This window comes from Xyrauchen texanus, chromosome 24 (genome assembly GCF_025860055.1).
Source record: "Xyrauchen texanus isolate HMW12.3.18 chromosome 24, RBS_HiC_50CHRs, whole genome shotgun sequence".
Taxonomy (NCBI): Eukaryota; Metazoa; Chordata; class Actinopteri; order Cypriniformes; family Catostomidae; genus Xyrauchen; species Xyrauchen texanus.
In genome coordinates, this window is record NC_068299.1 from 20369240 (window position 1) to 20385738 (window position 16499).

Consider the following 16499-nt stretch of genomic DNA (forward strand, 5'->3'; position numbering starts at 1 on the left):
AAAGAGGTTTATGTATACTCTAAATGCCTACTCTGGAACCAGTGAAATATCTAAAACTCTAATCACAATTTTAACTAGCCATTAAATGAAATGCTAAACATGAAATGCTTCCAAGTTCATTCAAAAATGAATTAATTTGCCTTTATTATGAAAAAGAGAACATAGTGTTTGCGTCACATATGCGATTGTGAAATTGTTACTTTCAATGTATTTCCGCAGGTAATGGCCAATATTGAGGGATTGTAGATTAATGGAACAATATATTTGCTTATAAATGTGGAATAAATAAAATGCATACAGGGGTTTTACATCGAGAACTGCACACATATTGATATTGTACAGTATCGTACAAAAATTATATTTTTCTTAACTGTTACACATTGCGCAACAACTATAAGAGTCTGCATCAACAAATTAAATGCAAAAGGTAAAACTATTAAATCCTGTAATTAACACATCAGAGCAATGTCAATTCAGATCTTACACATATATACATAGTGTATATGTACATATATCTTTACTAGTCTGATGTTAGACTGTGAACCACTGTTGGTCAGAACTGGCCAAACATAATCTATGGGGACAGAAACCTACACATGCAATATAAACAGTAAAATAATCAACAATGAATAAAGTAAGAACAGTAAAGGACAGAAAAAGATTAGTTGAAAATTGACCACAGACCAGCCCTGCAGTAGGAATGCAGAGAGATAAATACAAACATTATTCTTAGAAACCTGCAAACAGAGGACTTAAAATCATTGAGTGAAAATGAAATCCATTCTTTCTTTGGGGTGGGTTTGTTAAAAGCAGCCCCTGGCCGGAGGTAGGGGTGATGGGGGCTGACCGTTACCAAATCTCTGACCTCTTATCAGTTTTTGTTTTGTGGACAGCAAGGGAAGGGGGCAGCAGATTTTAGATTGTTTTTTTTTTTGATAATGCGGCTACACAGTACAACTTGGGTATCTTAAATTGTTGCCTGTTTTTACACTCGTTTATTCCTTCTATTTTCCACATTCACTCTTTGCTCATTAGCAAATGATCTATTCCTCTCTCTTTCTCATATATTGGGGCTCGCTCCAATATCCAGGGCCCGAGGTGAGTAGGGCTAGGGGAGAGGGTGCCTCAGCAGCAGCCCCCAGACGCAGGTTTCACTGGAGTGCTCTGGATTTTTACGTTAGACTTCTCAGCACCACCAACTGTGGCTCCAGGGCCCATTCTTTTCTTGATCTCAGCAGCCATTGTCATGAAGGCCTGCTCCACATTGGTGGCTTTCTTAGCGCTAGTTTCCAAGAAAGGAATGCCAAGGGAATCAGCAAATTCCTGCAGAGTTATACCAAGAGGTTCTTTCAGATTCAGTTACAAAAGTGAACAAATGCAAGTCTTCTTTAGACTAGCATCTATACTTAAAGGCTTTGTTAAAAAAAAGTGCCTACAGAGGCAGCATGTTAAGGTCCCAATATACTTCTTGCGAAATCAAATAAGTATGATGTCATTTTAAACTAAATCTGGATAAAAGGTATTTGAGTTTGCTGTGGTTCTTCAAAAGAGCTTGCCAGAGTGAATATTCCAAAAAAATTACCACTAGGTACATTAAACATTACATAAAGGTAAAACATTACCTTTGCCGTTGTACAGTCCACCACTTTTTTTGTTGTTAAGTCGCACTTGTTGCCAACCAATAACTTGTTAACATTTTCACTGGCATAGCGGTCAATCTCCTGTAGCCACTGTTTAACATTATTGAAGGAATCCTGGGGATGAAAAAAGGAGGAGCATAAGTAAAAACCTGGTCATCTTATTTTTCAACATATGTCCACAGGTGTATGAAGTTGGCTTTCTTCCCTGATAGCAAACGAACATCACCCAGATGTCTTTTTGATGTGCGTGTTTTCATCTAAAAGACTTATATATATTTTAGATTATTTGCTCATCTGCAATACATCTACACTACGTTTCCTCTCGGATGTCAAAAAGACATCAGCAGAAGGTCTTTATACACCTTAGATGACACTATTATGAGAGGCTAATTGCCAACGAATGGCTTTTGCACATAAGTAAGTTGAATGACCACCATTAGCACATTCACACCTTTACAATAGGTGAAGTTAATCAACAAGAAATTTTAGCCCGGTACGGTAGGTGGCGCAAAGCACTTTTCTGTTGATCTGCACTCTGCCAATGATGGTCCATGAGAAGTTCTTGACAAGCAAAAAAACTGAAAACTGATTTATCTACAAGGTGCAGCAGTGAAGTGTTTGTTGTTGATTTGTTCAACGAGAAAGAAAACATTTGAGACCCTTCACAAACTATTTCAGTTCACCTACTGGACAAGTTGGGGGGGTGAAAATAAAGAATTGACTGTGAAAAAATATACATTAATGGTTAAAAGATGTATCATTTTGAAAAATGCTGATTATATGCCACTGCCAGGCATTTTTTACATACTTGTGTTAAGTACGTTTGTTTAAAATCACTGCATAATGCATATAATGACTGTTTTAACAGATGTTGTCATTTGGAACTTTGGTTGTGTCTTATTACATGAATCTACATTTTCTCAAAACACTTTACTAATTATAAGTGACTACGTTTAAACGCTCAGAGTCTATATAATGCAAGCAATGAAACCGATCTAATAAAAAATAAAAAAACTCATCTTCAGTCTGACCCATTATTAGATATGTTAATACTGCTCAACGACAGCACAGCTGTTAGCAGCTATTAACAATTGCATATAAATAATGATTATGTGTGGTGGACAAAGGCATTTTTATACAAAGACAAACATTGTTATTCCATTGTTAATATTTGGTGAAGAAAAACACTTAATATCTGTAAAGTTGTTTATTAAAAAAGGTGATACAAAGGAAAATATGCCACAATATGTGTTATATTAGAGATGTAGGAGAGCTCACATACAGTTAAATGCAAAGGAATAAAAATGCAGCAATATGAAATTCCTTATTAAGAAAATCAACGAAAGAGAGATTTTCTTTTTTATAGGGGATGATAGGCAGCAATGCACCAATATCATTTGCATATTAAAGGAATCGATCACCCAAAAATTCAAATTCTCTCATTATTCACTTACCCTGAGATGCCATCCCAGATGTGTATGACTGCCTTTCTTAAGAAGACAAATAAAAGGTTTTTAGAAGATAGTGCTCTGTCAGGTCCTTATAATGCAAGTAAATGGGTGCCAGCAATTTGATGGTCCAAAAGTCACATTTAGGCAGCATAAAAGTAATCCACACGGCTCCAGTCAATCAATGAATGTCTTTGGAAGTGAACTGATTGGTTTATGTAAGAAGTAAATAATTAAAAAGTTTGTAACTTTAATCGGCACTTCTGTCCAGGGCAATGATGCTCTTTGAAATGGCCAAACTCTCGCTTGATGTTTGTTCCTCTGTTGTAAACAAGCACCACTTCTGGATTCACGCGTGAACTCGCCGGCGGGCTTGCGTCACGTGACAGCTACGTGATGCTTCAACTTCTGGCAGGAAGCGCTTTTTAAATGTTAATAACATTTTAATTATCAATTAATTTTTTTACACAAACGTATTGATTTGTTTCAAAAGACATTCATTGATCGACTAAATTTGACTTTTGGACTGTCAAAGTGCTGGCACCCATTTACTCGCATTATAAGATCGTAACAGAGCTCTATCTTCTTCTAAAAATCTTTGTGTTCTGCTGAAGACAGTCAGCCATACACATCTGGGATAGCATCAGGTTAAGTGAACAATGAGAGAATTTCCTCTATTCCTTTAAGATAATTATTTTTTATTTAATTTTTTTCCAGTTTTAAGGCATTTGATGCAAATGAAACACGCCCTCACTGCTGGCTCAGGACTTGTTCCTCGAATTCCTTCAGCGTTTAATATCGGTGGTCAAAACAGCTTTCTGTGCTTTAGTGCCCAGACGTTGCGCTGGTTTTGGTAACTGCAGCAGCTCCTGACACGTGATCCAAAGCTCAAATTTGATTGGTCAGGGCATTTCATTGCCCAGTGAAAAAAAAACAAAAAAAAAACAAATCACTGAAAAAAAAGCGTTGCTTTGTCAATGTGCAATTCGCTATGAATGTTTGCTCCAGGTGAGGATGGCTCGTTTCCATAAAATTTTTTAATTGCGATGAGAAATCATAACAGAAATTTGTCTTTGGCATACAAAGGCCTTTAGAATGCATGTAAATCTGCTCTTTTTAAGATATTTAGCAGAATAATTCAAATGCAAGTCTTTCCAAATTAAATGCTCTTAAACAGTAATCTCAGAGATATACATGTGCTATCTGGGATAAGATGTGGATAAGCTTACCTGATCTGTAACATCATAGACTACAATAATGCCATGTGCTCCTCTGTAGTAGCTGGAAGTTATTGTTCGAAACCTCTCTTGCCCTGCTGTATCCCACTAGAAGGAAGACAGAATAATATATGACTCCTGAACCAAACCCAAATATATTCTCACAAAATACAATTCCAACTGTAGTGTTGGTGTTCGATGTACGAGGACTGATTTTGGTAAAGCAGGTCATAATATCTATTTTTAAATACATATTATGATAAATATATTACGTTAACACATAGGCCTATATTAAAAGATAAAATATTTTTGTCAGGTATTCCCCCCATTAGGTGTGAAATACAATGCCAGTGGAAATGGAAATATTATGCAAAAAATGTATGCCGTTTTAGAGCAAACAATTTAAAATAAAATGACAAAAACAAATAAAATAATAAGAAGATGAAAGGAAAAAAAGCCTGATCAACTTCTCCCCCTTAAAAATACTTGTTTTTCTACTCTTAAGTGCTTGCATCTCTATACGCTTTGAAAACTTTCAAACAATATTCACATTTTCAAGACACTTTGCCTCACGCATCAATAAGTGTCTGACTGATTCTAAACACCTTAAACTGTTTAGATGCTGCTGGCTGCAGAAGGCCTACCACTTTGCTGGTGTTCCCGTTTCATGACATTGTAGCTTTTTGGGTGATACTTCTCTTGTTAAGATTCAATGATTATTAAATTCCACCTTACAAAGATTGCAAATTACTTAAAAGGTCCCATCCTGCACACACACGTGAATGAGCAAGAGAGGGAGGGAGCTGCTGCTCCAGTTCCAATCAGGTTTTAGAAAATCACACAAAGAATTAAACATTTTGATGTCAAATTTAATATAAACATTGCTACAACGTTTATAATAATTGAGTTAAACATCGTATTTAATTTTAAATGTGACCCCTGAAGAATGCACAAATCAGCTTTCCAGGGGTTCTCCTGTTGCATTCGGTGTGTCTGAGACCACCCATAATTCACACCATGCATTCTACATACAGTAACAAGCTATTTCAAACTTAGTTCCATAGTTCTTGTTTCAAACTAACAATCACATGGTTGAATGTTGAATTAATTTGTCAAATTAACCACATTTAATTACAGACACTGATTAAACTATAACTGTTTGTCAAAGTGCAACAAGTTTATTTATCATCACAAATAATCTTCATTGGAGACAGGAACTTACGATTTGAAGTTTGATGGTCTTTCCGTCTAATTCTATAGTTCTTATTTTAAAGTCCACACCAATAGTGCTAATGTAGCTTTCTGTGTATGTGTCATCCTGAAAAAAAGAAAACGAGTAGGTAAAATAGATGTTTCAGTACTCAAGACCAGTCAAATCTTACCCTAAACTGCTAACATTACAATCAGCCTCCTGAGTTTAAATTTAATTCACTAGCAGAATTTGTAATGGCTTTTTCTGTCATATCTTTAGACAGCAGAAATAGAAAGAGTATGGTAGTATCCCATAACAAACTAAAGAGTCAAATATATTTATGTGGTCGCTGCGACCTAATACTAACACAAAGAGGCAAGTACAAATTATGATGACAATTCCAAAATACAGGAAGGGAATGGCACACTTACAGCAAATCGGAGGAGGAGGCAAGACTTTCCAACACCAGAGTCACCAATCAAGAGCAACTTGAATAAATAGTCACTGTAAAGAGGAAAAGCAATTTGTTATCTCAGCGATTTCAACCATGGCATGACTGTTGATGCCAGATGGGCTGGTTTGAGTATTTCTGTAACTGCTGATCTCCTGGGATTTTCACACACAAGCCTCTAGAATTTACTCAAAAGCAGAAAACATCCAGTGAACTGCAGTTCTGCAGACAGAAACGTCTTGTTGATGAGAGGGGTCAACGGCAAATTACCAGACTGGTTCCAGCTGACAGAAAGGCTACAGCAACTCAGATAACCCCTTTTTACAATTGTAGTGAGCAGAATGGCATCTCAAAAGGCACAACATGTAGAACCTTGTGGAGACTTTTTTTTCTTGTGTATTACATTGTTAATTTTCTAGAACATATTATAGGAACGAGGTAAATAAAATCCCCCTGCAACATGTGAAATAGGTCAGTCCCTTACAACCTAGCAATGGAAGGACATTGTCTGAGGTAACTCAGTTGAACATGTGGTAAATCAGTCCCCATGTTCCATATGCAACACCTTTGCATTCAGGAGTAGAATTCAATTGCTGTTTATTTTACATTAAAATACACAATGTGCTTGAGGCACCCTGAGGTAGAGAAACTAGAGTAAGCTGATCAAGCATTCCTAAGAGGGGGAATTTTGCCTGTTGTACTAAATCTTTTGGCCCCATTCAACGTTTTCTTCTAAGAAAAGTGCAAAGGAAGGACATTTTCATCAGAGGATTGGCCTGGTCAACACCAGATCATCAACTCAGCAAAGACAATGGTAACCTCTCCCACCCACTACACTGAATTCAAGTCGTGCTCTCCTTGTTAGGTTGACTGCAGTTAACAGTAAGCACTATTGTGTGCAGATTCACTACCAAAACAAATTTCAAGTAAAAGCTCCGTTTATACACTGGTCTGGAATACTTTTTTGAATAGTTTTAGGTAAAACAGGTCTAAAATGGTGAAACTTATGGAAACTATTATGACAATGATAACAAAATCCACAATTAAATAGCTAGTTTTAACACTCTGGTCATAACTCCTCTCTTTGTTTGAGAATAAGGTCCAGGAAAATCAAAAGGGTTGTGAGTCTTAAAGGAGTGTCAAGGGTAAACAATTCTGAAATTTTGCATGAAATCCTTCAAATGAGCACTGGTGTGTGTCTTGGAAACAGAAAGGACAGACAACAGCCTGATCTCATACTTACATCTCGATTCAATCACGATTCATGTTATCTCACAAAGCCACAATATTTGATCTGTACAACATGTTTTACCCTTAAACTACAGTGTTGGTTATTTGATACAAATCGTGTGACGAACTACTATTCTGCCCATGTAAAATAAATCCAACAGCTGATATGAAGTATGTCAAGTAACTGAGCTGCCCAACACTCAGACTAGTGATAGTTGTAATAGAGCATGCAGCATGTAATTTGGCATGTGACCTACACATGACTACTTCACAACAGAGGAAGGGATGGGCATTTCAGTTCCTTGCAAAATAATTGACATATGCACATTCAGCCATTTAATTAGCAGTGTGGAAACCTCACAGTTCACTGTAATAAAACACACGAAGAACAAAGCAATGGCATTAACAACAAAACACTTTATAAAGACTAAGTAAACAACAAATCCAGGAAAAAGATAAACGACAATGGCACAAATCAGGCTGGTGTTGTGGAAATGTATGTAACCATCTTTAATTTGCAATCACATTAATAAAATCGCCTGATGACGACTCTTATATTTTTACTTCGGTGTCTTAATATACAGTAATCATACGCCTGTAATGATAAAAGTACAGTGTTGAGCAACAAGGCACATTACTGTGTGTGGTATTTCTGTGTCCAGCACATCAAAATGATAAAACACATGAATTCAAGACTATAAACTTCACTTTTAGACTACTCTGAGAGCTGTTTTAGCAAATACATCAACGCAACCGGCTCCGATTACTCATCAGTAATTTACACGCCCCTCTTCTTTACACAGACATCTTGTGTTAAAGCAGACAGCTGATCCATGTCTGTATAAGAGCAGTCTTTAACGGCATGTAACTAAACATGTTAACCATGCCAATTATTTATCTTCCTCACTTGCCCACCAAACTGTTGGAAAAGTGAGTAAAATACTACCCAGGTATGTTAGATTACATCTGCTAGCCAACATATTGACTTTTGCTGAAGCCTGACAGCTAAAATGTGCTTGTTAAATGGAAATGACAACAGAAACAGAAAAACACAATTAGCAATCGATAAAAGTGTGGTATGACTAAATAAGGAGCTCTGTTTGACATAAACAAATATTTCCCCCGAAATGCCAGACCGGCTGAGCTCGGCTGCTACACAACAAAATCCGTTCAGAAACAAAAGTTACATAGTTGCCATTTACTCAGGTGTTCCGGAAGTACAGGTTTTGAAAACCTTAACGTTTTTTTGTTTTTAGGAAGTGAAATATAATAAGAAGCGTCATCCGTGTTAGTAAGATAATACACAGCTAGTCAACAGTGCTGCTGCCTGTCAAAAGTAGCTACAGGTAAATACTAAGATATATAACGGCTAACAAGCAAAGTAAAAACTCATTCACTTACTATTCGGGATTCATCGTGAACTTGACACTGTGAACCCGCTTTTATTCGAACAAAAGAAATCCGCGGCGTGAAGATGAACAATAATTACAACGTAACTAGCTGGCTAGCTACTGCCGCAAAGGCTAGTCGGATTGAATCCAAAATGTCTGACTCGTCAACCAGGAAATAGGAACTCCTCAACCAGATTGCGTAGGCAATGTAGTCATGCTTGTCTTTGCGGAAGATGTAGTTCAATTCCGATGTCATCTGATTTTCTCGAAGAGAAGGTCTCTGTATAATGGACTACAATCCCCACAACAGTTGATAGAACCTTCACGATGAGTTCAGTCAAGACTACCAGAAGCCTGCCCCCTGTCTAGAGGGGTAAAGAATTACGTAATTTGTGAAACGTGGCATTGGCTAATGCGAATCACTTGTGATCACTGATCATATCTGTGTCACATATGAGACCGAGTCAAATTACAGCTTTTTAGATTTATTGTGTAGTGATCAACAATGTATCATTATATAAAGCATTGCAAAGGTAAACAAATCGAGGCCCTACCATGTTTAAAAGTAACATGTTGGTACTAAAGGCAGTAATTATTTCACATTAAAAAGGTTTTCCTCTTATTCATTTTGAAATATATGCATTAAATCATGATGACTCACATGGGACCTTATTTTCTGCATTTAGAGGCTCTCCTCATGGGGGGTGCTATGATGTTGCCATCACATGACCAGCCAAATACTAATCAATTGATCTCACTTACTGCATTGGTAATTATAAACTGTTGGGCTCAGTGGTTGAGGCTCAGGGTTAGTGACCAGAAGGTCAGGGGTTCAAGCCCCAGCACCACCAAGATGCCACTGTTGGGCCCTTGAGCAAGGCCCTTAACTCCAGGTTGTTCTGGAGGGATTGTCCCTGTAATAAGTGCACTGTAAATCGCTTTGGATAAAAGCATCTGCCAAATGCATAAATGTAAATGTAAATTTTAAATGAAGCTGTATCCATGCCACTAGGTGTCAGTGTAAGTCCAAGATGAAACAAGCAAAAAAAATAAAAATACTGAGTGGACATTTAGTGAGTAGAAATTAATTGTTTAGAGATGTATTCAATGAAGGTTGGTTAATGACTAGCTCCTCCACTGAATCCATCCCTTGAGTCCAGAATGTGTATGGAAATTCCACTGAGGATGCTGCTCCAACCTCTCCCTGTAGGAGAATCATGAGACAGAACAGTACTTAACTATAAATGATAGCCCCCAAACCCCCCAAGAAAATCCATCTTATAATAATGTAGATACAGTTGAAGTCAGAAGTTTACATAAATTGAGTTTAAATGTATTTGTCAAAGGTTCCCTGTCTTAGGTCAGTTAGGATCACTACTTTATTTTAAAAATGTGAAATGTCAAAACAATAGTAGAGATAATTATTTATTTCAGCTTTTAATTCTTTCATCACATTTCCAGTGGGTCAGAAGTTTACATACACTTTGTAAGTATTTGGAGTTATTGCCTTTAATTAGTTGAACTCGGGTCAAACATTTTGGGTAGCCTTCCACTAGCTTCTCAAAATTAGTTGCAGGAATTTTGGCCAAATCATCCAGAAAGAACTGGTGTAACGGAGTCAGGTTTGTAGGCCTCCTTGCTCGCAAACGCCTTTTCAGTTTTGACCACAAATCTTCTAACAGATTGATGTCAGGGCTTTGTGATGGCCACTCCAATACCTTGACTACTAACCTGGTGACTACTGTACCGTCCTCGCTTAAGAAATCAGTAAGACAGCAGGAGTGGAAGGGGGATCAAGCAGGATTTTGTGTTGCTGTCGATTTGCAGTCTCTTATTAATGATAGGCGCATTTGTCAATCATACCCGATTGCTATTTGGGGAATGAACCCAGCGCTATGACTGGTCGAACTCTTCTTTTGCTGTTGCTTGATTTGAGTACTGAGGCGTCACCAGGTTTTTGCGTAGTTTAGAGTGACAAATCATACCAGCGTACTTTGAGGTCAAAATGCATACCCGCTATGCAAAATGAGTACAGGTTGGCAGGTCTGTTTTTTGTACAGATGAACATGGCACCTTCAGGCTTTGGAAATTGCTCCCAAATATGAACCAGACTTGTGGAGGTCCACAATTGTTTTCTGAGGACTTTTATGACTGTTATGTCACAGTCTTATTCCAAAATTGATTAAATTAATAATTTTCCTCAATTCTAGAAACAATACCCCATGATGACAAAGTGAAAGTAGTTTGTTTAAAATCTTTGCAAATGTATTACAAATAAAAATCGAAATTTTTTACATGTACATAAGTATTCACAGCCTTTGCCATGACACTCACAATTGAGCTCAGGTGCATCCTGTTTCCACTGATCATGCTTGAGATGTTTCTACAACTTGATTGGAGTCCACCTGTGGTAAATTCAGTTGATTTGACATGATGTGGAAAGGCACACACCTGTCTATACAAGTTCTCACAGTTAACAGTGTATGTCAGAGCACAAACCAAACCAAGCCATGAAGTCCAAGGAATTGTCTGTAGACATCCGAGACAGGATTGTATCGAGCCACAGATCTGGGGAAGGGTACAGAAAAAATTCTGCAGCATTGAAGGTCCCAATGACCTCAGTGGCCTCCATCATCCATAAATGGAAGAAGTTTGGAACCACCAGGACTCTTCCTAGAGCTGGCCGTCAGGCTAAATGGAGCGATCGGGGGAGAAGGGCCTTAGTCAGAGAGGGGACCAAGAACCCGATGGTCACTCTGACAGAGCTCCAGCATTTCTCTGTGGAGAGTGGAGAACCTTACAGAAAAACAACCATCTCTGCTGCACTCCACCAATCAGGCCTGTATGGTAGAGTGGCCACACGGAAGCCACTCCTCAGTAAAAGGCACATGACAGCCCGCCTGGAGTTTGCCAAAAGGCACCTGAAGGACTCTCAGACCATGAGAAACAAAATTCTCTGGTCTGTTGAAACAAATATTGAACTCTTTGGCCTGAATAGCAAGCATCATGTCTGGAGGAAACCAGGCACCGCTCATCACCTTGCCAAAACCATCCCTACAGTGAAGCATGGTGGTGGCAGCATCATGCTGTGGGGATGTTTTTCAGCGGCAGGAACTGTGAGACTAGTCAGGATCGAGGGAAAGATGAATGCAGCAATGTACAGAGACATCCTTGATGAAAACCTGCTCCAGAGCGCTCTGGACCTCAGACTGGGGCGAAGGTTCATCTTCCAACAGGACAACGACCCCAAGCACACAACCAAGATAACAAAGGAGTGGCTACGGGACAACTCTGTGAATGTCCTTTAGTGGCCCAGCCAGAGCCCAGACTTGAACCCGATTGAACATCTCTGGAGAGATCTGAAAATGGCTGTGCACCGATGCTCCCCATCCAACCTGATGGAGCTTGAGAGGTCCTGCAAAGAAGAATAGGAGAAACTGCCCAAAAATAGGTGTGCCAAGCTTGTAGCATCATACACAAAAAGTCTGGAGGCTGTAATTGGTGCCAAAGGTGCTCAAACGTGCTCAAACAAAGTATTGAGCAAAGGCTGTGAATATTTTCTGGATGCTCTGTATCAGAAGATAATTGGCCAAGTATCTAAAGGCTTCATCTTCTGGAACATTCCAAGCTGCTTAAAGGCACAGTAAACTTAGTGTATGTACATTTCTGACCCACTGGGATTGTGATAGTCAATTAAAGTGAATACATCTGTCATTAAACAATTGTTGGAAAAATTACTCATGTCATGCACAAAGTAGATGTCCTAAACGACTTGCAAAAACTATAGTTAACAAATATGAAATCTGTAGAGTGGTTGAAAAATTTGTTTTAATGGGGGCTTGGGTAGGTCAGTGAGTATTGATGCTGACCCCTGGAGTCGCAAGTTCAAATCCAGGGTGTGCTGAGTGACTCCAGCAAGGTCTCCTAAGCAAGCAAATTGGCCCGGTTGCTAGGGAGGGTAGAGTCACATGGGGTAACCTCCTCATGTTTGTGATTAATGTTCTCACTCTCAATGGGGCGCGGAGAGTAGCATTAGTGTCATGCACAATGAGCCATGTGATAAAATGCGCAGATTGACAGTCTCAGAAACTGCCGCCAACTGAAATGAGGTGATTAACCACACCACCATGAGGACCTACTAAGTAGTGGCAACTGGGCATTCCAAATTGGGAGAAAAAAATAAATAAAAAGTTTTAATGACCTCAACCCAAGTGTATGTAAACTTCTGACTTCAACTGTATATTGCTTTTTGAGCCTCATTATCTAGAAGAGAGTGTAGAAAAAAAATACCTTTATATTTAAAGAAATAAGCCCAATTTCAAAGCAAGAGTCTCCACCCATTCTCCTCTGTATGTCATCAAGGACAGCTCGACAGGCTTCATTAGGAGTTGACCCCTGGTAGCAGGCAATAATAACATATCGAATTTATGACAGAAATGTGAGACACATTTAGACACATGTGAGACACATTTATGACAAAAAAATCTCATATAAATGTGGAATTCCCAGATCCACAAGACATCCTATGCAAAATAAATTGTACTACTGTGTAAGAACTTCTTTAACTAGCTCATATACATTTGACGCATGTGGTCCACTTTTATGTATTCAATTAAATATTAAGAGATCAAAATAAATAAAATAACTTTATATACGGTGCTAAAAATTCTATATAAACATTTATAACCTAAACATTTATCCAAGGAGGTATTTAATTTATACTGAACAGAATTAGATACTTGTCTCATCAGTTGGACAACATGAAAGCTTGGGCAGTAGCACATGATATTGTCTCCATCACCTGTTGCTGTAAACAGAAACAAAATACACTTTAAATGTATTTAGTCTAAGTGTAAATCCTCATGTTTGTATTGAACTGACCAAAAGCACATTAAAAGGCAATAGATTTAGGAAACCTGAAGCTATGATTCAATCTCAACAAAACAGTCAGGAGCAGCACAATTACCTACCTGCAGCAGCGCCAACCTAAAAAATACAGAAAATATATATCTATTAATAAAGAAACGTACCACCCTTTCACAAATAAAATGAATGTTACTTGAATGGTGCACAAAAAAAAAAAAAAAAAGCTAATTATGGACATCTAGAGTCTAGGCACTTTCACCCCAACTTGGTCTGAAAGTCAACAATACAAATCTATTTTATCAAATGACTTATTTCACTAATCTAAAACCAAATTAATCTGGGTATGGGGAATATAATCTGAGACTACATATTTGTAAAAGTGATACTGACACAGGTGTTCAAAAAGGAAAACAAAAAGTGCACCCACTCTAACAGTATATTCCTTAATACATTTCTTCATCTGAAACAATACAGCTAATCCAAGTTTTTGGGTCACTTAAGCAAACCAAATGACTATAAACTAACTAAAATATAAAAGTTATATTTGGAGCCCTAAGTGGTAAAGCATGTACTGTATGATCAGCATAAAGACCACAGCCTGGAAGTGGAGAATCTCCCACCCGCCCTGGTGATTTGAAGGGAGCTCCTGACGTTGAAACTCCTAAACAATGCATGTAAACGCAGGCACACATAAATGTTTTTGTTAACATAGTTTGTCTAAACTTCGATCATGGGACTTTAAACAAGCTGAATGTCGATCCTGTATGCTATAATTATACATCAAGAGAAATTAATATTGAATCATGGAATTGATTGTACAATACACTTAAAAAAATATATACTCAAATTAATTTAATATAAAATGACTCAATTTAATGGGATTTTGTGATGACATTAACATGTGTTTATATAAAAAATAAGATCAAATATTTTTGAGTGTATGAACATAGATGCATACATGTACTTGTTATATTTTTCTGGAAATAAATATGATTTTAGGTGGTAATAACAACTAAAATCCTGAAGAAAAAAAAAAAGATATACTTACCCACTGTTATGTTACCACTTAGATCAAGAGCTATAAGGCCTACAAGAAAACAAAAAAAAGACACTTGAGTAAAATAGTATCTGCTTAATAACGATAAAGGTATTGCACAACTTATATTATGAACCAAACCCCTGAGAACAAAGGTAAACTTTTTCTATTAATACAATCAATAAAGCTACTGCAATTAGTGCACTAATTATTTATTCTAAAATGCTAAATAATTATAACAGGCTGTATTTAAAAAAATAAAATAAATAATGATCAAAAAAATTGATTTTCAATTTGTTGATAAATGTCTTCCATGGCTTAATCTTTTGAGACAAGTAGATATTTTCCCTGACTTTATTTTTCACAGAGAGAGCTTTCGCATTATATTAGACACTTACCTATTGTATCATGCCCACCGCAAACAGTTTTATTCTTATCAACATAGTCCTTTCGAAACATGTAAAAAGAGCACAGAAAACAAGTTGTTAAATGGATCAGTCAGCAATATAAAGTATATTTGAAATAGTGGTGGATAAACATCAACTGCCAAAGTGTAATTGACAGTGTGTGAATACCTGGTAAGCAGCAGCTGTATGATCAGAAAGCATGTTGTCATTGGGTTCAGATGTGAAGCCTAGTCCCTGAGCGAAGGCCATTGCTCCCTCTCCAACAAGAAAGCTATGAGGACTCCTGTCCATCACTTTGCGAGCTACACGACATGGCTGTGCTATACTAGCAATGAAAACACAAGTATGCAAGATGGAGGGGGGTGTCATTTTCATTGGAGTCATTTTAAGAAATTCTAATGGAAACATGACTCAATAAAGACTCATCGTAGTTTTTTTTACCCTTGCAGTGCAGCCACTGCCCCAAATCTTCCTGGCACACCTTCCATAATTGCAGCATCACATTCAACCACTCCCTTGAAATTTGGGTATCCTCCTCTGCCAACAATGTGCCGTCCTGTTTCTACATCATCTTCAACCTCTGAGAAAACATTAAATAAAATAGATATAAAATGCATGATAAAATGTCAGAAAATAGGGAAACAAGAAAACTGTCTAGTACTCACTGTCTTAAAGGTGTACTTAGTAATTTTTTAACAAGTGTTACTCCAAAATAAATTAATTGTAATTTTGAAACCCATGTATAAAAATCATGACCACTCACATAAGATGAAGATTCCAGTCAAATCAATTGTAACTGAAATCTATTGCGTTTGAATGATGCTGCATCCATGCCCATAGGTGTCAGTGCATGTACAAGACGACAAAACAAAACAAAAATTACTGAGTACACCTGAGTAATATAAGCCGGTCTACATTTGCAAACATACACTTGAATTCTCCAATTATAGTTACCGAACAACTTGAATTGTGAATATTTTGTTTAAAAGGCACACAGTCAACAGTTTTTGTAAGAAAATCCAAAATGTATCCATAATTAAACAAAATGAAAAGTACCTGTATTCATCTACCACATTTTAATTATGAAAGTTCAGGTAGTCGAACAGGTGTCGTGGTCATTTACCTGCCATTGCCGTTTCTACAACATCTGTGGAATTTTGTCCAGCTAAAAGCGCACATTTCATTTTCTCTACAGCAGGGCGAGAGAAAGACCACGTCCCTATAGCTGCCATTTATCATAAATGCGTAAAAACTCCTGTGTTGTGTTTAAGTAGGGGAAACATTCATTTCCCTAGTTTGTCTTGGTCATATTCAATGGACCGATTTCAAAATAAAAGTCAAAAATCCGTTGCGTCCGAGTTAAAATTGACTGTTTATTGTAATAAACTTTTTTTTTAATTTTCTTTTTATAAAAATCACACAATAATCAAATACAGAATGACAGTAACAATAATTTCAAGAAAATCAGTAAACATAACAATAATATTAATACAAAATATTACAAACAAATAAAATAAATAAACAACAAAATAACAAAAAAATTAAGAACTATATACATAGGGGTATTACAATAAAAAAAATATCTCTAATTACAAAATAAATACAAAAATCCTTTAAAAGA

At 37.1% G+C, this 16499-nt stretch overlaps 2 protein-coding genes across 4 annotated transcripts; both read right to left on the reverse strand.

The window, feature by feature from the left end:
- Positions 1-126: 126 nt before the first annotated feature.
- LOC127618266 (ras-related protein Rab-1A-like) lies at positions 127-8740 on the reverse strand. The gene is made up of 6 exons (XM_052090635.1): positions 8580-8740; positions 5929-6001; positions 5528-5623; positions 4318-4413; positions 1623-1754; positions 127-1323 (listed from the first exon to the last, which is right to left on the reverse strand). Exons 1-6 carry the CDS (start codon positions 8591-8593, stop codon positions 1126-1128), a joined length of 609 nt encoding a protein of 202 aa, XP_051946595.1. The 5' UTR covers positions 8594-8740; the 3' UTR covers positions 127-1125.
- Positions 8741-8874: 134 nt separating this feature from the next.
- On the reverse strand, positions 8875-16188 carry zgc:153169 (uncharacterized protein LOC767799 homolog). Of its 3 annotated transcripts, XM_052090634.1 has the most exons (9): positions 16002-16188; positions 15320-15458; positions 15047-15203; positions 14870-14918; positions 14484-14522; positions 13540-14096; positions 13309-13376; positions 12860-12964; positions 8875-9773 (listed from the first exon to the last, which is right to left on the reverse strand). In XM_052090634.1, exons 1-6 carry the CDS (start codon positions 16108-16110, stop codon positions 13960-13962), a joined length of 630 nt encoding a protein of 209 aa, XP_051946594.1. In that variant the 5' UTR covers positions 16111-16188; the 3' UTR covers positions 8875-9773; positions 12860-12964; positions 13309-13376; positions 13540-13959. The 3 variants fall into 3 exon arrangements, with proteins under 3 accessions (XP_051946594.1, XP_051946591.1, XP_051946593.1); XM_052090631.1 differs by having other exon boundaries at positions 13309-14096; XM_052090633.1 differs by having other exon boundaries at positions 13297-14096.
- Between the last annotated feature and the right edge of the window lie 311 nt (positions 16189-16499).

Excerpts from the sequence above, each read along its gene's own strand:
- LOC127618266 (XM_052090635.1), bottom strand. Across the intron at positions 5,624-5,928 it reads GCCTCCTCCTCCGATTTGCT|GATGACACATACACAGAAAG; the intron begins GTAAGTGTGCCA and ends TCTTTTTTTCAG. Across the intron at positions 1,755-4,317 it reads TCTATGATGTTACAGATCAG|GATTCCTTCAATAATGTTAA; the intron begins GTAAGCTTATCC and ends TTTCATCCCCAG.
- zgc:153169 (XM_052090634.1), bottom strand. The coding sequence starts at position 16,110 with ATGGCAGCTATAGGGACGTGGTCTTTCTCTCGCCCTGCTGTAGAGAAA. Across the intron at positions 15,459-16,001 it reads TGTAGAAACGGCAATGGCAG|AGGTTGAAGATGATGTAGAA; the intron begins GTAAATGACCAC and ends ATGTTTTCTCAG. Across the intron at positions 14,523-14,869 it reads CGGTGGGCATGATACAATAG|GCCTTATAGCTCTTGATCTA; the intron begins GTAAGTGTCTAA and ends GTTTTCTTGTAG.